We start from the raw sequence: 23,117 nt of genomic DNA on the forward strand, positions 1-23,117 counted from the left end.
CTATGGTGATAAAGCTGTTGTGTGGAGTCTGCGTCTACAGACACTCTCAGTCATGCATATGAATGAAGGCCTCAAAACAGCCTGTTTTTAGAAGCGTCATTAAAGTGACTTTTCAGAGGGCTAAAACTCTGTAAAACAGGCAAACAGAACAAATGGAGATGAGTGAAAAATAGCATGATATGGGACCTTTAAATGAATTGTCATTAAATGTCACCTGTTTTTATTTGGCATGATGTAGCTTTTATTTCAGTGTTCATCCAAGTCTAAAAAAGTCGTCTTCACTGGTCTTCTCAAACTCACTGATTCTATAATCAGCTCTCCTCGTGTTTTGGATGATTATCTTTTATGGTAGGTGTGCCTCTGCTTATAGCCTGTCTTCACTTGGAAAGGTCAGTTTTTGATGGTTCAGCTAAAAATACAGTCTGTAATTCTCATTTATTCTGCTGTGAGGCTTTCTGTTTGGAGAATTATTTCTTTTACCGAATGGTCCCGCTGAACAGAAATGGATCTTGAAGGATGATGGACAGTCGAGAGCGGAGTGTTTGCAGAGGAAGCTTAGAGATGTCAATGTCATCGATCACAATCCTCCCTGTTAAAAAACGACACAATAAAACTTGTCAAAGTAAAACATGCTTTGCAAGTTATTGACTTGAATTCTGAATAAATCTGCTCTGTGAAACACTGAATGCTAAATCGCTACTAATGAAAAAAGGGCACTTTGTATAGAACGTCTGTACGTGTAACTAGCATATTATGATATGGATCTATTCTGGGCTTAAACATTACTTTTTTGAATTCCTTTTAATCTGTGAAATGTGCTTTACTAACTCATAACTATTAGAGTAGTAATAGAGCACCATATAACTGAAATATGTTTACTGAACAGACAATTATATTAAGTTTTTAGGTGTAAATCATTTACCTTCAAACATATCCACCATGCGGAAAAAGGCCAGGGAGAAAGAGGATTTTCCGCTGCCAGTGCGACCACAGATTCCCACCTGAGGGAATATTTTCACCCACCACAAATATTTATGCATCTTATACTCATAAAAGAATCTCAACCTTGTTATTTCTCCCCACATTTAGTTACCTTCTGTCCTGGGCTGATGTCAGCGTGGACATTTTTTAAAACAGGTTTCAGCGTTGCGTCGTAGCGGACGCTCAGATTCTGGATCTTGATCTCGCCCTGCTTCGGCCAGCCATCAGGGACCTGAGCTACGGCTGACACAAAGAGACCAAACCAGAGTTTAACTAGCACTGGTATTTACTAGTCAGGAAATACCTACTGTACACAAAAACACTTATGAAGTAGATGTAACACAATCTTTTACATAGTCAGAGCTACTCCTCCCTGTCACTAGGTGGCAGTAGGTAGCATGTCACACATCATAATACTATTATATATTGTGAATAAATAAACTTAACTACAGCTGAGGAGGAAATCATAAGGGCAGAGAAACAATGAGAAATGGTTAAAAACTTCACTCACTGAGCAAACCTTCGTAATTCTCCGGCTCAGTTTTCAGCAGTGCATTGATTCTCTTCACTGAACCGAGTTGGACCTCCATGTCTGCCAGGTTACGCACCATCCAGTTCATGTAGTTGGACACCTGATGGAAGAATTAAGTCAGTTACATGAAACCAAACAGACACGCAGTCCTTTGACTGAAGTAAGAGCAGCAACATGGTGACACATACACGTTTCACAAACAACACACATCCCAAAGCTAATTCCAGCAAGTTCTTTTTGAATAATATATATTACCCATCCATCCATCCATCCATCTATCCATCCATGCATCCATCCATCCATCCATCCATCCATCCATTTTCAGACCCGCGACCCTGAACAAAGGAAAAAGCCGGTCTGCTGGTGCTTATTTCCAGCTTTCAATGGGTGTTAGGAGGGGGTACACCTCTGCTCTTCTCCCTGTACACCAACAGCTGCACCTCCTCTCACCAGTTGGTCAAACTCCTGAAATTTGCAGATGACACGACCATCATCGGTCTCATCTCTGATGGAGATGAGTCTGACTACAGGTGGGAGACAGACCGGCTGGTGTCCTGGTGCAGCCAGAACAACCCGGAGCTCAGCGCTTTAAAGACAGTGGAGATGATAGCAGACTTCAGGAAGAACCCAGCCCCCCTCACCCTGGGAGACTCTACAGTGAGCTCTGTGGAGTACTTCTGCTTCCTGGGGACCATCATCACTCAGGACCTCAAGTGGGAGCTGAACATCAGCTCCCTCATCAAAAAAGCTCAGCAGAGGATGTACTTCCTGCGGCAGCTGAAGAAGTTCAGTCTGCCAACAAAGATGATGGTGAACTTCTACAGCTCCATCATCCAGTCCATCCTCTGCTCCTCCATCACCATCTGGTACGCTGCAGCTACGGCCAAGGTCAAGGCCAGACTGCAGCGTATCATCCACTCTGCAGAGAAGGTCATCGGCTACAATCTGCCCTCCCTCCAGGACATGTACGCCTCCAGGATTTTGAGGCGTGCAGGAAAGATTGTGGCCGACCCCTCCCACCCCGGTCATAAACTGTTTCAATCTCTCCCTTCTGGAAGGAGGTTTCAGTCCATCAGGACCAGAACCTCCAGACACAAAAACAGCTTCTTTCCCTCTGCCACCATCCACATGAACACACCCCAAGTCACCCACTGAACCCCCCCACCCGATCACCACCTCCATGATGACATTATCTGCTGCACTGTATATATATATATATATATATATTTATATGTATCCTATTTAGCCTTTATTCTCTATCTATCCTTTATTCATCCCTCATCCTTTATATTTATCATTATTATTATTGTTGCTGGGTTGTTCTTTGTTTTTAGTTTTTTTGTTTGTTTTGTGCACCAACTACCAAGACAAATTCCTTGTACTGTCCTTAAAACTGTACATGGCCATTAAAAACATTTCTGATTTCTGATTCTGATCCTGGACAGGGTGCCAGTCTATTGCAGAATGTATATTATAATATTATTATTCAAAAATAACCTTCTGGACATATTTGGGGACACATCAAAGCGATCAGCAGATGCCTCTGAAGAAGAGTTGCAGTTGACAGTCGAAACATGTCAGGAGATCACAGTAACCTTCCTGAAAAACAGTTGTCTGAATAAATGAAAGCTTAACATAACGTTCCAAAGCTGCTGCCAGTTCAGCTCAATAATACGTTCACTGCAGGTTTAAACATGATACTAAATCCAATGTTTAATACACTTGGGCAATCATCATGTGATTGATTTTATTTTTATTTTATTCTTATTTTATTTGTTTCAATAAACCCAATCATTATTTAAAACTTTAAAGTTACATTGACAGAAAATGCAGAATTCCCATTCTGGAATGGAGAAAGCAATGAACCAGTTTTTATGTATTTATTTTCAGGCACCAATATTACACGGAAATATCTCACAATAATGTTTTGGGTCAATATCACGCATTTATCTGCTATTAATCATACAGCTGTGTGGAATTTTGTCAAAAACTTGAGGATGATTTAACTAAATCCTCAAGTTTTGGGACCATATCACACATTTCCATGGTATTTTTCCCATAAAAGGGGTGGCAGCGAATGACAAACTTCCCGCATCGTAATCTTGCATAGTTGACTTGATTGACCACATATATCATGTTTAGTATGATTATGGGAAGTTTAAAAGCCAGTAAGGTCATCTACATTAGGAAAGACAATGAAACAGTAAACTCTGAGACAGAAATTGAGGACATTTTGAATCAAAAAATTGCTCCCTACATTTGCCACAAAACAAACCAGTGGATTATGAGGCTTGGGCATGTGTTGTTGTTAAATAAACACTCTATTAAAAGTTACTTTGTGCCTCACCATGAGGGCATACGTCAGACCCAGCCCCACCAGACCAGTGGACAGCTGGTTGTAGAGGGAGTTTGTAATGGAGGCAACAGCAGCCACCAACACCACACAGGCTCCAATGTATTCCTGCAGAAAGACAGGCGTCCATTTAATACGTAATTATCAATGATTGAGATTAAAAAAAAAAAAAACATACAAAAAAACAGATGACCATGTTAAGTTATTATTCTTGCTGTAGTGAAATGTGAGAAACTGTATTTATTCAGTAGGTACAGATAATAATGTTAAATGATGTTAAAAAAAGAGGAAAAACTCCCTATTTTACCATCTTAACAGAGGAGCAGCTATCCTGCAACACCTACACAAACATGAGTCAGAGATATTGCAAAGCCAACTGATTTTATTACCATGCGGACCTCCAGCCAGCGGTTGGCTGCCGTCAGGAAGAGAGATGCAATGTTGTTGGCGTCAGTGAACTGCAGCAGCCTCTGTCTGAACCTGGGCTCATACCTGCCATTAGAAAATTATTTCATTCATCTTTCAGTGGTACTCAAATGTCAAATTTAGCTTTAAAGCTTAATCAAAAATATCCAGAAGATGGACATTTACAAAAATATGCTAGCAACGTCATTTAATAGGAATAATTTTTAAAACAAAAAGTGTGTGAGTGATCACCTGAGAGCCCTTATTGTGGTGAGTCCTTCAACGGTCTCAGAGAAATGGGAGAGTAAGGGGAGTTGGGTGCTGTCCTCCAGTTGTTGCAGGTCCCTAATCAGAGGAGGGCAGAGATGGGCAACAATCACAGTGGGGGGTGGGGGGGGGGGGTGACTGCTTAATCTGAGGGCTACATTATCAACATTCATGTCAGAATTTAGAATAATGACCAATCTAAGCATGAATGCTAAAATAACAAAGGCTTGTGTGTGTTTTTCTATTTGTTTTTGGAATAATTTGCGTCATCAGTTTGTGTTTTTTGTTGTACTGAAGTGTATTTTTCTGTCCTTTTGTGTGTTTTTAGAGTCATATTTTACATTTTTCTTATTGTTTTGAGTGAGTGTGATTTTGTGTATATTTGTTGTCATTTTGTGTTTTTAAGAGTTATTTATCTGAGCTTTTAGGGCCTGTACTACTAATCTAGATAATTATATCCTGGATTAATCTCCGTTAGCGGGCTTCAACTAACCAAACATTCCCTGTCAGAGAGAAGCTGTCTTATGACTTATGCTAATTTAAGCCAAGTGTTTTCAGCCTCGGTATGTTCACATAAAAGGGGTGGAGACTGCAGCGTCTGACCAATCAATGGAGAACCTGGCAGAGCGAGCGTCTTTACAATGGAGGAACAGCTTATGATCTTAAACAAATATAATTCATTTAAATCCATGATGACAGCAAAGAGCAACAGTGTTAGTGCAGCACACCAGGAGGCGGAGCTTTTATACTCACTCAGATCTGATCCACTTCATAACTTGGTCCAGACCAGGTGTTGCTTATGTTTAAAATGATGAATAATTAAAATCCATAATTCAGACCAAAAACAACACTGTTGTTACAGAAAAGGCAGGAATGAAAGAACCCAGACAGGAAGCTGTTGACACTGATAATGTGTAAAAGCATGAGATTATTTATGATATTAATACATTAGATGATAAACGGACAGCGCTCAGTTTCACTTTATTACAGCACACATGTTTATCTATTCAAGTAAACCTATTTATCACACACACACTGGGACGAGAGCACATTGTTTCACAGTCTGTAGTATGTCCCTGCTGATGCTGTCAGCCTCGCTATAGCTTATTAATGAAAGAATGAATTAATTATTGACACGTGCTCCATACAAAGACACAGGCTTCATCAGCTGACTATAGATCAGTCCATCAGATATAAATCTATATCTTTCCTAAATGATGTCATCGGTAAATGAAAAGATTGCGTCGATGTCTAAATATTATCTCTCCTGTCAGCGTCAGATCAGATCTACACAGTAACATGTTCACACATCACCTTTTATTGGACAGCTCGCTTTGTAAGAGAACTGATTGGTCAGGAGGCGGGACTTTAGCCCTCACTTAGATCCTAGCCAGAGTAAAACCTGACCAGGCTAGTCGTTCAGCCTAAGTGTCCATGGGGATTTAGCTCCGTAAGACATTAGCAAGCTTTGTAGTCCAGCACACGCTGATTAAATCCTGGAAGTTAACGCGATAAGAGGTAATCTAGCTTTGTAACATAGGCCCATTGTATATTTGTTGTTTTGTGTTTTTAAAAGTAATTTTTGTTGGGTTTTAGAGGGACTTTGTGTGTTTTTGCTGTTCTTTTGTAGTTTTTTGGAATCAACGTGTAACGTTTTGTTGTCCTTTTGTGTGTATTTGGAGTCATATTGTATATTTTTGTTATTGTTTTGAATTAAGGAGTAATTTATTTGTTGTTGTTTTGTTTTTTTGGGTGTTCCTATAGTGATTGAGTGTATTTTTGCTGTCTTTTTGTAGGTTTTGGGAGTTATCCTGTATAGTTTTGTTGTCCTTTTGTGTATTTTTGGAGTCATTTTGTGCATTTACTTTAAGGGGGGCAACAGAATATTTGACCATGGCCTGCATGTGGTCACTGAGTCACCAGACAGTCATGTCTTTAGTAATGCTATATTAGCAACTAAGTCTGAATCATGTCAAAAATGTTAGGAATAGGATGAAGGAGGAAAAGCATCAGACTGCACATGTACAATAAAAATATTACCATCTCTATTAATAAAGTATACATATTGTGTCAGATTTGAGATTTAAATGACAAGAACTAAGTCAACACAGTGATTATAACCTGCACTGAACCCATTCTATGACCCGATGTCCCTGCACCGTGTCCAACGTACCTGGAAGCCACACGGAAGTACTTCTGGATGAAGTAGCAGGTGACAGCCAGAGGCAGGAGGGCAATGAGGAAGACGGGGGTCACGTATGATATGACCCCCAGGGCAGAGAAGCACAGCAGGGTGGAGCGAGAGAGGCACTCCAGGGTAGTGGGAATGTGCTGGTCTATTGTGTTGGTATCAGTGGAAAACCTGTTGAGGATGCTGCCGAGTGGCGTTGTTTCAAAAAGCCTGGAGGGACGAAGGAGGAAAATCATTTGTATTGACCAAGACATTTCCTTAATTTAAATATAGATTCTCAAAATGTATTTTTGCCATTTCTAATTGATATTTTAGCTTTGACATTAAAAAGTTCACGTATAATCAAATCAATAATGTACTTTTGAAGGCTTTAATTGTATCAGATCAATCAGATGATCAGAAACCTCTGAAATATGATGTATTTGCACAGTGCAAAGGTGTTATTTATATACATTTGCTGAGATGTAAAGACTGACCAGTACGTTTACTTTTAACCTTTCATGTGAATCTTATCTGTTTACTCAGCTGTGTGTGTGTGTGTGAATGTGTGTGTGTGTGTGTGAATGTGTGTGTGTGTGTGTCTATATACAGTCCATCCACATGTGCATGCTTGTGTGCATATGTGTGTGTTTTTACTTAAGCGATGTCTCCAGGGTTTTGGTTGAAGTTAGCAGATGGTGCTCTGAGTAATGAGGTGAGAAACGGAGCTCTCTACTGTGCTTCCTCCTATAAGTGATTTCTTTTAGTATATGTGCACACACAATGAATCAGCATCTCCTCCTTTATTCACACTTCAGGAGGCAGACGCACAAAGAGCAAGCACCTCATGGGTGCCAGGATGATCTTGTTGAGCAGATTAAAGTGGAGCTCTTTGGCTACTTTGAGGCCGGTCCATTCCACAGCGACGGAGGTGGCGAGACAGAGGATGATGCCAAGGCAGCACAGGACGCTGAACACTGACAGATACCAGGAGTGACTGAAGCCGCAGTCCTGCAACACATTCAGAGATAAACTGGATAAAAGCCTCCAACACTGGGAAAGGATGATCTCTGCATATTCTAGCAATATTTAAACAACAACAAACAGCAAAGAAACCACTCGCCATCACTGATTATTCTTTTTTTCTGCAGCAAAGTGTTCTGTTGTCAGTTTAGCAATGTATGTTTAAAGCAGGGGTTTTCAACCTTGGGGTCAGGACCCCATTTGGGGTCGCAAAACACTGGGAGCGGGTCGCCAGATGCCTTCAAAGAATAAAAGAATATTTTATCAACAATTTAAACCAATTTTTGCTTATTTTTTTTTTTGTACCCTTTTTCTGAAAGTACACCAAACTTGCCACATTTTACCCTATTTTCATCACTTTTTCTTGCCACATTTTTGCTCCTTTTAATGCATTTTTGCTACATTACTCCCATTTCTTTCACTTCTCCATAAAATTTCATGCCTTTTCTGCAATTTTTTTTCCACTTTCATGACACTTATAAACATATGTTGACCCATTGTCACTTTTAACCTCTTTTCACCCTAATTCACGTTTATTTTTCCCAAATTAACCACATTCACAATTTGTCATACCCATTATTTGCCAGTTTACACTAATTGTTCCTACGTTTTAAATTATACCTTTATTTTGAGGGTCACGGGCTGAAAATGTTGAGAACCACTGGTTTAAAGAGAAGGAAACAGTTGCTTTTTCAATTCAATACCATTAAATGTCAAATGCAGTTAACCCTTTAGTCACCAGAGTTTCATCTTTTTTCCAGGAAACAATTCTATTTTTTAAAGGTCATTTTATAGTGAAAATGGTACTACATCCGATGAACATAATGACGTTATACTTGGTTGCCATTTTGGATTACATAACTTTTTTGTCAAAGTGAACTCTAAACTTATTTATGCAGTACATTCAATTTCTGCTGGTGTTCATCTCTAGCTTTAATGGGGCACTACACAACAGACAAACTGGTTCAAAAGGGAATTAGCTTTTCTTATTTTGGCAGTAATTGGTTCTTTATCAGTGCTGCATCTATTTTTTTCATCCCTCCCTCACAAACACACCCTCAAATTGCTTTTGTGTTGCAACTAAAAGTGTTTGCCATGCAGGAGTCGAGCTCAACAACCAGATAGTGCATTGTCATTAAGTTTACAAACTGAGCAAAACCCTGAAATGTTGCAACTTAGACTGATTTGTGTCAATGAAGCCCTATTGTCAACAATCTACAAGGTTTCCCACCAAAACTAGCTACATCAGATTATCTTTCAGATTAAGTTTATTATTAATATAAAACTGTATTTGTAGGTGCGCGCACGTCACTCTGGGGCGTCAATATAATGTTTTCCTCCTTTGTTTTTGCAAATACATCTTCATATTTAATATGTGTTGTGAAATGTGCAATGTTCAATTATTTCACAGAAACGTATCAATTTCACAGAGCTGTCATTAATTTCATCCTTCTCCTGTTGGGGGCGGAGTTTCCCATTTCTCATGATTTTACGCGTACGCCAGGGTCAGATCTGCCGTGGAGGTGCGCACATTATCTCGCCAGGCTTTTATTTTATAAGTCCCAAACATTGCTAATAAGTGGCGTACGCTTTCTTCTTTTTTTCTTTACGTACGCAGAGTTTATAAATGAGGCCCCTGAAGAATGGTTCTGTTACTTGAAAATGTACTGCACTGACACAAGCACTATTACCTTTCATAATTTCATTAAGCATTTTTTGAATCAATGGAATCTGTTCATTAGACAGTTTGTTTTAAATGCATACACAGTTTTTGACATTCTACCTAGATTGTTTTATAGACTTTATATAACATACTGTACACATTTCTTGCTTTCAGAGATTCCTAAAGACAGGAATTGTTTTCTTACTGGAAAATGTTTTATTGGATGCTCTGACACATTGGATGTACAGTATTGACACAAGCACTTACCTCATGGAATTGACATTCTTCCCAAAGTAACTTTTACTCTCAGTACATTTTAAGTAATCTACTTACTACTACTACTACTAGATTTTTAGACCAGAATCTTTATTTCTACTTAAGTAAAAATTAATCACAGTAATAGTATTTTTACTTAAGTAGATTTTTTTCTGTAGTCTTTCTACCCCTGTTCATCTGAAAGTAGTCGTGTTATTTCTGATCAGTGTGTGTCTGTGTCTCAGCAGTGGGGGCTTTGAAACGTGTCCCAGTGTCATTAGATCACAGCGTGTTCTCTAAAACTATCAGTGTGTGTTTGATGTGCAGAACGTCGGAGGACGAGTAGATACTCTTCACAGTAGATTAGAGAAACACGATACCAAAAGGATGTGTTTAAGACACGCACAGACACAACACACTCACACCTCATGATAGGACTTTATTTAGCTTCCATGGAGGAGGAAGACAGCCAATGTGACCTCTGAGTGTGAACATCTCTGCCAAAGCCCTCGAATGATGGTCAGATTCTTTGGGACGTCATGAGAGGCGTTAGCTACATCTGAGCCATTATCTTATCATCACTGTTAGCAATGACTGTCTATTGAATTGATGCAGGACTCACTGAGTCATTTAAACACGCCACGGGTCTTGATATATTTCAACTTTCTGACCAAGAGGCTTTACAACAACAAAGAAAGTAGCAGAAGCCAAATAAGGTTTGAAAATACTTTCAGAGGAAATTAGAGATCATTTTTAGAGAATCACCAACTACATTCAGCAGTAATTTCACCTGTTTTCAACCCAGAGGGAAACAACATATTTACTTTGTTTTAAAACAAGTCCTCACATCTGATCCAACATCTGGGTCTTGCTCTGATATGCATTGAGTCAAATGTTTTATAAAAAATTAAGCTCTTTTTGTGTAACCCTTCAATCACTTTTCATGTGATCAATCAAAGGAAAAGCATTGCAGTGTAATACTTTACACATAGAGTGTATGAGCCACTCTAGTTGCCTTCTCATTTCAGGATTAGCAGTTTGAAATGGATCATGTGCTCAAGAGCCCAGAATAAAACCCTGACGCCACATGGAAACCCCCAAAACAAATAACTCAATCTGGGGAAGGATGCGTTTGGTGAGTGTTTGTGAATGTGTGAAAATACCTGATGATGTGAATAGAAGTGAGACCACAAAGCTATTAAAGTCATCTGTATGCATGTGATCTCAACTGTTTTAATCAGCAAATAACTTCCTTTTTGAAGGTAGCAGAAAATAATGTAGACCACATGTGTCCTTTAGAGCAGTGATTCTCAACTGGTGGGTCGGGACCGAAAAGTGGGTTACGGACCTGTACTAGGTGGGTCACGGACAGCTGGTCAAAAATAAATAAATAGCTTACTTAATGTCTCATGTTGGACTTGTCTTTTATTTTAAAAGAAACTTTTCTTTTGACAGGCATGCTGTGAAATGCATGTTGCACAGGAAAACACATAGATTTATGCTTTTAAAAAGATTACATGTATATTTTCAACAGCTATTTTTGAAAAACTAAATTTGGTTGGTTGAATTCTCAAAAAAAAAAAAAGTGGTTCACGATTTAATGACCAAGGCAAAATGTGTGTCCCTGCGTGAGACCAGTTGAGAACCCCTGCTTTAGAGCATCCAATGTGGCCCACAGGAAAAAGTAAAAAATGAGACAAAAAACAATAATTACTGTGTAAATTATCAAGAAAATTCAGTTATAGATATCAGTCCCTCAAAATACACAAATTTAATGAAACTCCACAATATTTGCAGGGCTGTTTTCTTTTGCTCTTATTACACGACTACAGTCATTTTTTTAATTGCATGGTAAAAAGAACTATCAATTTTTTAAAAATTAATTTTTATCCTGCAATTCATCAAATAATCACACAAAATCAGAAAATGTAGAAGTTAGGATCCTTCAGGAACTGATACCTGTCATTTATTGCTTGGATATTATCGGTGCCTTTACTTAACATACTGTATAGATCATTTACATGTGGAAGTGCAAACTAGGGCACAGTAATGTAAAAATTACGATCCATTTTCGATCCACTTGAGATCAAACTGCTCCATATTTGGCCCATGAGTAAAATTAGTTGGACACCCCTGATGTAGACAGTATGGTAAATTGGACAACTAGTGAACTGATGACCCAAAAAGAAAACATTTGACAGCTGGATTTTATTTTGCTCCTCCCATCATTTAAATCAAAGTGGTCAGTCCTCACCTGAACGGTGCAGTTGTGAGTGCGGGCATTAATCTGTGCAGCAATCACGTGAGATGTCCAGTGTGCCAGCCAGTAGTCAATGGCAACCATGAGGGAGTGTTTGAAGAGCTGCGACAGCAGCAGCAGGCAGAGGAGAAAGAAGCCAGCAGAGGACAGGTAAGTGCTGCACGAGCGCCAAGGGATGGTGGCTCGCTGACGCATAACCTGGGACAGGTTATCATCATCGTCGCTCTCCAAAGACTCCTCTGGGATGAAAAGAGAGTGGGTTTAAATGGTGACGGAGGAATGTACTTTTTTAATATATACAGTTTCATGAAAAACTATTGGCCCTTTTCCCAATTCCTGATTATTTTGCATGTTAATCATACTTATTTTGTTTTGAATCATTAAACCAATTTCAAAATCTGACAAAGACAACCCATGTCAATCCAAAATGTAGTTTCTAAATGATGATTTTATTCATTAAGGAGGGAGTGGGGGAGGGATCCAAACCCATCTGACTCGATGTGAAAAAGTAATTACCCCCTCATTGTTGGTCATACCAGCTTGTCATTACAGCGAACCACATTTAGAGCCATTAATCACAAATGGAGTAAACTGGGAACAATGGTGAACCATCTGAAGAGTGGTCGACCAACCAAAAGTGCAATGACAACTTATCCTGGAGGTCACAAATGATGCCAGAATGTCATCCAAAAAACTGCAGGCCTCACTGGCCTAAGTTTAGTTCAGTGTTAGGACTCAACCACAAGAAAGACACTGGGCAAAAATGGTGTACATGGGAGAGTTCCAAGGTGAAAACCACAGCTGACAAAAAATAACACAGAGGCTCGTCTCAGATTAGCCAAGAAACATCTTGATGAACAGCCAAGGCCTTTGGAGAAATATTCTGTGGGCCAAAGAGACAAAAATGTAACTTTTTGAAAGCTCTTTAGCTCCTTACGTCTGGTGTAAAAACATCATATCGTAAAAGAACATCTTATCAACAGTCAAGCATGGTTGGTGGTGGCAGAGTTATTATCTGGGGCTGCTTCACTGCTTGAGGATCTGGACGACTTGCTGTGATTAGTAAAACAATGAATTGTGCCATCTACTACAAAACCCTGAAGGTGAATGTCCAGCCATCAGTTTGTGCCTCAAAGCTCAAGTGTCTTTTGTTGTGCAGCATTGTCAAATGACAATGGATTTTTCCAGCCATAATAAATTAAAAAATTTAGAAACTGCTTTTTTAATTTACTTGTGTTGTCTTTGTCAAATATTAAAATTGTTTTTTATAATACAGAATATTTTAGTGTGATAAATATTCAAAATAATCAGAAATAAGGAACGGGACAAATAGATTTTTACGGCACTGTAACTCATTTACAAATGATGCGTGGGCTAACTGGGCTTATTTTCCATTTCACTTTCTACATTGTATCTTCCTTTAGTCAGTCACATATGCCATGTTTGCTCTCTGCACCTACAATACACTATATATAAAAATGAAGTGTATACTGCCGTCTACGCATATATATACAAACAGCAGGCGAATCATTCAACAGACTGCTGTGCTTTTCAATGATTACAGTGAAGCGTTATAATGAATGACCTCAGCCCCCAGGAATGAAAAAAACAATGCATCACAACGTGCAGCATGAAATGGAGCATGAGCTTGTATGTGGGCGTCTAAAGGGTTCACACATGCTGGGTAAAGAGGGAAAGGGGAGAAGGAAAAGAGAAAGACAAATAACGACTGCTTCACAGCTATGTTTATCCACAGTCAAGCATGGAGAAAAGTCAATTTCCAACAGCAGGAGAGGCAATTGTTTGAAGTACAGATGAGATACAGAAAAATAACGTAATGAATGATCAGTTTTTTTTTACAAATGATGGAAAAGGTTGAGACATCTGCAGCTTCACGATGCCACGAACATGTCTGAATACTTTTGGTTGTCTCTGTATTGTCTTCAAACCATGCTTTCAGGTCACACCTGCTTGATGGAACACGAGGGCAGCACCAAGTGCTGAAGCCAGCGCACAAGTCCAGCCCAGGGTGTCACCAATGCACGAGACAACACAGAGCACGCATGAAAAGTACAGCCACTGAGGTTTCAATACTACAATCACACATTGAACACAGGTTAAACACAGCAGTGAAGCATCAGGTTCATTGTTCTCTTTGAAAAGAGAAGAAAAGAAACAGAAACACATTCAACGAAAAAGTTAAATTTATCACACAGCTGTGCAATTACAATTAACTAATTTAACATGTCCCACCATGTCAAACTAACTTGGCCCTACTTCAAAAGTAGCTACAGATGGGCAAAATACAGAATGTTTTCATTATTTTAGTTTTTACGAGCAATTTTATGGAGTTTTTTGTTTTGTTCTGGCGACCTTTGGGATAGCTTACGTTGTGACATAACTTTGAAATGTTTGCTTCCAACAATAGCTCTGTTACACTTTAAAGCACACACTCACTCCCTCTGTTCACTCTTATCTTCATAGTGTCTAAGCATTGGGAAATTTTTACCCAAATATTATCTCTACATATGTCAAAGCAAACTTCACTCCTCTACACAATAGCAGCATCACTTTTTACAGACAGCACGCTAACCCCTTTACCCTCGTATTTATACTTCCTCAATCAGGTGTAACACTGCCCTCTCTTTTCATATCTTTCTCCCTAATAAAGTCAAGCTTAGCCATCCTTAGGGGTGGCTGGTGAATATATTGTATTACATTTTTTTTCAAGAATAAAACATGCATATTGTAATTTCGATTCTCTACATGTCTTCTACATGTAGTGGATTCAACAATAAAGCTGACTTTGACTTCACTTTGATACATGCATAGTTGTTATGAAAAGATTGCACTACATGTAATCTTAACCTATGACCACAAATGCAGACAAAAGTATAGTTAACAAACAAAGCTTTATCCCAAGTCTGCTGCACTAAATGTGTCCTTGGCAAAGCATCTTAGTTTTAGGTTTAACCCCTTGTTACATTCAGATAATATTCTTTTAGATTTTGGTCGAAAAGCGAATCCAAAAATTAGGTCAAAAGTCTTTCTCTTTGGCAAACAGACTAAACAGGAAAATAAAAATCATGACCAGTATGTGTAAACATTCAACATCAAGGTCTAAGTATTTATCAATCATTGTTACTACCTGGAAATCTCACCTTCTTCATCTTCTTCAGTTCTGGCGGCTTCTCGGGAGTACATTGCTCTCCTCAGGTTCTTCCTCTCCAGATCTGTCATGCTTGTGTTTACCGTATCCTGATCAAGAATTAAGGAGAAGAGACAGCATTTTTTTTTTTTTTTTTTTTATCAGGGCAAGACTCATTAAACGAGGCTTAAAAGTGTCCTTAATTCTGAGTTCAGTCAAACAACCCAAAAGCTATCAAGCTTCTTCTAAGAATAATAAAAGATTGAACAAAGGTTAGCTTTTATATACCGATTCAAAATCCTGATCTTGTCTGTGCATCAATGTTTTCCACTGCTTAAAGAGTTCAGGTTGAGAGTTTTGAATGTCCTTCAGAGTCCCTTCAGTCTGAATGGTTCCATCCTTCATGGCAATAATCTGAAAAACAAACAGAAGTCAAGGAAACAAATCAAAGCAGGATTCAGTCACAGAGGATTAAAATAGACTGTCTTTGTGTGATTAAGGTTTTCCTTTTCTTTCCCTTGTGTTTATCAAGCATCTACTAGCCATGGTACACCTGATAATAAAAAATACCACCAAACAATTACAATTGCTACTAACTGAAACCTTTTTGTTGGAGGAGTAATGAAGCTACTTTAAAGAGTCGATAGCTTTGTTTAGAAACAAATGCACTCGTACATTCACTGCCCACGTATTTGAACCAGTAAGTGAAAAAACATAATTTATGGCACAGTGGTTGATGCTCTCTGGTCTAAGTAAATATTTAACCATGAATATACAAACACTATAAATGGGCTTCTTATCAATACTGGTACAGATACAAGCTTTAAAGCTCTGTAAATAAAACATTTCTTACACACACACACAGTCACACACACGTGCGTCATCATCGTACCCAGTCTGCGTGTGGGAGATACTGAAGCTTGTGTGTGACCAACACCACCGTCCTCTTCTCTTCTCTCAGGAGCTTCATGATGCCGTCCTGCATCAGATGGTCACTCAGATGGATGTCCAGGGCAGAAAACGGATCATCCTACCAACAAAAGTATTTTAAAAACCTGAGCAAATAATTATCAATATTATTATATTATTATAAGCTGGCCATCAAAGCGCTTATCTTGATTATAGGTTTGATACTTCTACTAACATCTGCAACTGTGTATAGCCTTTCTATTTCATGTTGAATGTGGTAGCTGTGTTATAGCCCTGGCACCTTTTCTGTTTCCCTGTTTCTCTTCCCCTGCATGTTGGTGCCTGTGGGGTGTGGCCCATCATCTTGTGGACCGCCCACCTCTTCCTGGTTCCAGCCCCAATAGACCTTTTTCACACCTTTTTCTCCTGGTGCAGAGTAACTTCCTGTTATGGCTCTTATTTTTTCAACAGCGTTGCTCAACTTGCCAGCTTTTTCATCCACAGCTATCAAGATAAGAAAAGAAGTAGCTTTGTGAACTAACTGCTATCTACAACATATGAAGTATAAACATTGTAATAAAGAAACCTAATTTAGTCTGCTAAAATATTTGGAATGTTTAAAGAGAGGCATGTTATATACCTTTACATTATATTTGAACATTCTGATATGTGTTTGTCTTATCTACCTGTGGGTGGATGTGCCATAGCAGCTCCATAACTTTAGCCTGGCTAGCTTGCTGTGAGAGGACAAGCTGCCGCTTCTGAGCCCTCTCTAAGGCAGACCCGCTCTACGGTGGTGACAAAATCATCCTGAATGAAGTGCCGGTGTAGTGTAGAATACAGATTCCGGACCCTCATCCCTCCTAACTGCTTATATCCACTGCCACTGCCTAGAGCAACCAGGAACAGAACAAGAGCAACCACGCCGAGAATGAACATTTTTGTCACTGTCTAACACTAAAGCTATAGCCACAGGAAGTTGTTGCACACCATTTCCGGTTTAAAATGCGGAAGTGTGAAAAAGGTCTATTCAACCTGGTTCTTCAGCTGCTTCCCATCTGCAATCAACACTACCAACAAGAACCCCTGGCTTTTTCTCCACCAGCTACCAGATTGTCTGCTTTTGTTTGATTCAAAGCTGACCTGGAGTGATCATATCAATAAAATAAATTCAAAAAAGTAAAATGGTTTTAAATGTAATGTGATGTCTGACCGGGTCTGGATGGGAAGCGAGTAGGAGTGCGCTGTGGAATATAAACTGTATATGTTTCACCAATAAGATTGATGATTGACTATGGAAGCATAGTGTACAGATCAGCATCCAAAGCTAGATGTAATTCAAAATCGAGCATTAAGATTATGCTGTGGAGCTGTTAAGTCTGGGAGAAGTACCATTACACCTGAGATACAAGCAGTTGGTGTTAAATTAATGGGTAAGTTTACGTGGACAAAGAGATGAGCATCCAACAGTGAAGGCCCTTAGGCCATGTTGGGAGAGCAGAGCAATAAAGTGGGAATGTTATGTAGGGACAGTTAGTAAGACGGCTAAGGAAATGAAACTGCATAGGGAAAGATATTCTCTTGCAGTACCTTATCCAGTGACTCCTCCATGGTGATTTCCTCCTGTGATTTTAGATTTATGTATTCGGGAAAAAATGAAGGAAGGCACATAGAAAAGAAATTGGGCTGATTTAGTTGCTGAAAAGCTGAGATCAGTACCCCAAGCTTACATTCCAGAATATACAGACAGATCCAAGGAACCAGAGAAAGGAAGTACAGGGTTTGCTTTTAGTATCCCTAGTTTAATTGTCAACATTAATAAAAGAACATCAGATCACTTAACAGTTTATACAGTGGAATAGTTAGCTATTGTAATGGCATTACAATGGATAGAACAAAATCAGTTAAGTAAGGTCATAATATGTTCAGATTCATTATTGTATCTGGTGTCATTACAGACTATGTCGTCTCAAAACAGACCAGAGATGGTGTATGAGATTTGTGAAGCACTTTTCAGACTACAACACAGGGGGACAGTAGTTAGATTTATGTGGATCCCAGCTCATAGAGGTATTGAGGGAAAAGAGATGGCAAACGCTCTAGTAAAGAACTTTCTCAAACAGAATAAGGTAATGGAGGTAGCTATGAGTAAAAGCGAAGCCAAATCAATAATTCGGTCCAAGATATTGGAGGAGTGTCAAACATTTTGGGTTGAAGGAACTAAAGGTCGTCACTTGTATAATATAAAGCAAAAAGTGGGAGGTAGAGAATCAGCAGGAAGAAGTACCAGAGAGCAAACAGTTACTGTATATCTAGATTAAGGTTAAGTCACAATGGTTTAAATAAGACAATGCATTTAATGAGGAAACATCCAACAGGTCTTTGTGATTGTGGGTTAGAGGAAACTGTAGAACATGTTATGTCTCACTGCTGGAAGTATATCAGCCAGAGGGAAAGATTTAAAGAACAATTAAAGTATTACAGTACAATATTTTTTAATCTCAAGAATACAGTATGTTGTACATTGAGGAAGGGAAATATATAAGTATTTAAAAGAAACTGAGTAATTGGAAATAATTTAGTTTCATATACAGAATACTGTATATATAGATTAAGGGATATAGTTCTCTGGTTCACCCTCCAGTATAGTAGGTGGCGGTAATACACCAGTAACACTAGGTGCCACCCGCCAAAAAACAAAACAAAGAAGAAGATTGTCTGCTTTTCTATGCAGTATCTAGTAGGACAATTACCTTCTGAAAGATGGCTAGAAACTAAGATTTTCTTCTCTAGTTTTCAGATGCCCTTTTGTAATCAGTTTTTGTCATCCTTCCTTCCAGTATCCTGCCTGCCTGCCATCACATTGAGACTCACTCCCTTCATTTACTGTATTTAATAAACTCTTGGTCATCTGTTGTGTTGCTCTTGGGTCCACCTGAGGATATCATAACATTACAATCTGGCCACATAATGGAACGAGCACACACAGATGAACCTCAGCACCCAGACCACCTTCGCCATTCCATCGCCACTCAAAGAGCTTTGGTATTACAGCATGATCAATATATTCGAGACATGATGGAAGCCCTCAAGAGTTTGTCCTCCCAGGTTGTTCACATTGGAATTCGAGAAGACCAGGTCACCACACAGTTTGTTTACTCCACATCCCAGCCCCTACCTAGCCAGCCAGCCTCTGCAGCTACCTCAGCCCTCCCACCCAATGAGGCTAATGTCCCTGAGCCTGAGCATTATTCTGGGGATTTAGGCCTTTGTAAAGCCTTTTTAATGCAGTGTAGCATAGTTTTTGAGCATCGTCCTTTGACCTATTCCACTGACCTATCAAAAATCAGCTACATTCTGTGGTTGCTAAGGAGAAATGCTTTAGCGTGGGCATCAGCAATTTGGGAGAATCAGCCTACCCTTAATTCTACTTATGATGATTTTGTTGCGGAGATGAAGAAGGTTTTTGACCATCCTGTTCGTAGTAGGGATGCTTCCAAACATTTCCTCCAAATTTGCCAAGGCCTCTGTAGTGTAGCAGAATATTCTGTGGCATTTAGAACCATAGCTGCAGAGTCAGGGTGGAATGATGAGTCTCTGCAGGGAGATTTTCTTAAGGGCTTAAATGGGGATTTGAAGAATTGGCTGCTCGAGATGAGACCAACTCGTTGGACACGCTCATTTCTCTGTCAATCAAGATTGATAATCGTCTCAGGGAAAGACGTAGGGAGAGAGTAAGCATTAGGGACACTCCCAACAACAGCCAGAAATCTCCTCCAAAGCAGTGAACTCACAATGCCGTCTCAGGAAGAACCCTCGCAATTGGGAAAGGCTCATCTGACCCCCACTGAAAGACTTAGGCGTATGAGGGGTGGAGAGTGCCTGTATTGTGGCCAGGTTGGGTATCTCATTGCTACCTGCCCCCTATGGCCAAAAGGAGGGGCTCACCAGTGGAAGTGGGAGTACTGGTGAGTAACTCAAAATCATCTCCTGTCCCACACATGCAGTTCCAATTCACTCTGAGGTGGAAAAAATGTGTCTCTCTCTGCTGTTGTGGACTCTGGTGCTGATGATTTTTTTTAAATGTCAACCATGCTTTACAGACTGGTGTAACCAAGGATCCCTTAACTACCCCTCTTAATGCTAACACTTTGGACGAAAGGCTGTTGACTTGTGTGACCCACCAAACTGTTCCTGTAGAACTCTTAATTGGAGAAAATCACCGGGAGACCATCAGGTTCCACATCATGTCCACCTCTAATATCCTGATTATTCTTGGACAACCTTGACTTAAATTACACAACCCTTAATTGGACTAGAGAACGGGTAGAGTTGCAAGTTGGAGTTCTTATTGTCATATTGTCTTTTGTCTGCAATTCCCACGCCTGTTGGCTCTCTCTTTTGATTTGAGTGAAGTTTTTAGTAAGGACCAAGGCTCTACACCCTGTCTAGACCTGAACATGAAGCCATGGAAAGATATATCACTGACTCTCTCGCTGCAGGTATAATCCGCCCATCCTCCTCCCCACTTGGTGTAGGGGTTTATTTTGTTGAGAAGAGAGATCACTCACTGCGCCCCTGTACAGACTTCTGAGGCCTGAACAGTATAGCTTTGAAGAAAGGGTACCCGTTATTTCTTATCAACTCTGCTTTTGAGCCTCTTCAGGGAACCACCATCTTTTCAAAATGGGACCTAAGGAATACCTACCATCTGCTGCAAATCAGAGAGATGGATGAGTGTAAGACTGCTTTCAACACACCTCTGGGACACTTCAAATACCTGGTAATACCCTTCAGTTTGACCAATGCTCCAGCTTTCTTTCAACTCTTGATCAATGATGTCCTTTCTGAATCGCTCAGTTTTTGTGTACCTGGATGACTTTTTGATTTTCTCTAGAACCAAGGAGGAGCACGTCCAACATGTCCGCAAAGTCCTCCAAAGGTTATTGGAAAATAAACTGTATGTAAAAGTAGAGAAATGCGAGTTTCATGTGGATTCTGTGAGTTTCCTGGGTTACATCATTGGAGGTGGGCAGGTAAAGACAGATCCAACTAAGATCAAGGCAGTGCAGAGTTGGCCGACACCCTCTAACGTCAAGCAACTCCAACGCATTTTGGGCTTTGCCAATTTCTACCGGCACTTCATCAGAGACTACAGCCAGGTTGCAGCAACTCTCACTCAACTCACCTCCTCTTCTGTTAGATTTGCCTAGTCCCCTGAAGCAGAAGAGGCATTTCAAGAGTTGAAAAGATGCTTCAGTTCTGCCCCAATTCTGGTTCAGCCTGATCCCTCCAGACAGTTTACGGTGGAAGCAGATGCTTCTGAGACTGACTCATAGGCTCGTTGCTGTGCTGTAAGGGACTGCGCTATCACCCGTGTTGCACACTCATACTGTCCTTTCAGTTCACCAATTTTCCTCATCCTCGCGGCTGATCCTGGTGGGTAATTTTCATTGAAAGTTTTGTGTCTTGTCTCGAAATGCCGCTTGATGTTTTCACTTTTAACAAGAGCAACAGACTCCGAACAAAAAAAAGACACAAGGGCCTCGTAGAGCTCGATGAAGGAAAATTGAAAGCATACGCCTCAGTCTACTCATCTGGAAAGATGCGGTTTTCAGAGTCCACTTTTCTAATTTTTGACAACGCCATAATTCATTCACGTATCTCATAGTAATGTGTGTACAAGCCAAAGTTTGTGATCTCTCCGGACCCCGACTCTTGCAAAGGAACCGACACAGACATAGCTGCCCTCACTCACGCCTGTTCAAAAATAACTTTTGGGAAAAATTAATTTATAAATTTAAGTCCTTTTTAACAAAAATGTTTGGAGGTCTGGATGAAAAAGTCTAGGGGTCCGGACCTGGACCCCGGTCTGCCAGTTGGGGATCTCTGAATGAATCTAAAGATTTATCCAACGGAATGAAGCCAATACTCACCAAAAAGACGACGTTGGTCTGCTGGTATAAAGCTCTAGCCACGCTAATTCTCTGTTTCTGTCCTCCTGATAGAATGATGCCCTGCAGCAGAGCAGAGGAAAGAGTGAGAGCAAGGATAACTACAAGGTTTCATAACAATGATCAACGAATAGCACGATAAAGGCTAAGAAATGCAATTCTTGTTGCCCTCAGAGAAATAACAATGGAGACAAAGGTTGATTCCCTGCTTTCAAAATGCATGCAGAAATCTAACATGGCTGAACAAGGTCAGTGCAGCTCTCTGCACTCTACACACACACACACACACACACACACACACACACACACACACACACACACACACACACACACACACACACACACACACACACACACACACACACACACACACACACACACACACACACACACACACACACACACACACACACACACTAATGATGACAAATGATGCTGCAATGTAAGAAGCCCTTCAGTGGATGCAATGAAATGTAAACGAAATGCTACAGTAATACTTACCCGCTCACCAATCTCTGTCTGGTCCCCTTGTGGAAGGATGTCAATGTCGGGCTCCAGAGAGCAAGCCTCGATGACAGTTTTGTATCTACATTTCAGGAACAGACATAGATTTCAAATGAGGATGTAGAGCAGGTAACATGAGTCAGAAGGAAAGCATGAGGTAAACTGCTTTGTAGAAGTCATGGATGACACTCATAAGATAAGTCACTAATGATTATTTGTCATATTTAGATATGCATTAAAGAGTATTAACCCAAGCTGTGGACGCAGAAGTAGAAATATGAGTTTGACAGCTTTACTAATGTTGTTTCCTTTAAGACTACGTGTGTGGTACATAAAGTCCATTTCCAATTTCAAAGATAGAGCCAAACCATGACAGGGGTCACCCCAATGGATCAGAATGGATTAAAGTGCGCTTTGACATTTCCGAATGCAGGAAGGATTTCACTGTGACGGGCTTGAGTCGGGTTCATTCCTTTCCGAATGCCTTCCTGCACGAAGCAGGAAGGTTTTCACTGTGTCGGGACCTGATCTGCACTGTTGTCCAATGATTCCCAACCAGGGGTATGTATACCTTTAGGGATACTTGAACACATCTCAGGGGGTACACAGAAACATTTGTCAATTTCATTTCTAACATCATAGAACAAATGTTTACATGCAGACAGATATTATTTTCCTTATCAAACAGTAATA

At 39.9% G+C, this 23,117-nt stretch overlaps 1 protein-coding gene across 3 annotated transcripts in view; it reads right to left on the bottom strand.

Annotated features, from left to right (window-relative positions):
• The window catches only part of abcc8 (ATP-binding cassette, sub-family C (CFTR/MRP), member 8), an 80,113-nt gene that overhangs the window by 12,908 nt on the left and 44,088 nt on the right, over nt 1-23,117 (bottom strand). For all 3 annotated transcript variants that reach the window (XM_028448502.1, XM_028448504.1, XM_028448503.1), the window contains 15 exons: nt 22,422-22,506; nt 21,903-21,983; nt 15,950-16,087; nt 15,346-15,471; nt 15,071-15,167; nt 11,904-12,148; nt 7,553-7,719; nt 6,712-6,939; nt 4,524-4,616; nt 4,256-4,358; nt 3,861-3,974; nt 1,493-1,613; nt 1,094-1,224; nt 923-1,001; nt 481-589 (listed from right to left, as the gene is read on the bottom strand). In XM_028448502.1, coding sequence (XP_028304303.1) covers nt 481-589; nt 923-1,001; nt 1,094-1,224; nt 1,493-1,613; nt 3,861-3,974; nt 4,256-4,358; nt 4,524-4,616; nt 6,712-6,939; nt 7,553-7,719; nt 11,904-12,148; nt 15,071-15,167; nt 15,346-15,471; nt 15,950-16,087; nt 21,903-21,983; nt 22,422-22,506 — 1,917 coding nt within the window. The remainder of the gene's footprint in view (nt 1-480; nt 590-922; nt 1,002-1,093; nt 1,225-1,492; nt 1,614-3,860; nt 3,975-4,255; nt 4,359-4,523; nt 4,617-6,711; nt 6,940-7,552; nt 7,720-11,903; nt 12,149-15,070; nt 15,168-15,345; nt 15,472-15,949; nt 16,088-21,902; nt 21,984-22,421; nt 22,507-23,117) is intronic.

Source organism: Gouania willdenowi, chromosome 6, assembly GCF_900634775.1.
Source record: "Gouania willdenowi chromosome 6, fGouWil2.1, whole genome shotgun sequence".
NCBI classification, from domain to species: domain Eukaryota; kingdom Metazoa; phylum Chordata; class Actinopteri; order Blenniiformes; family Gobiesocidae; genus Gouania; species Gouania willdenowi.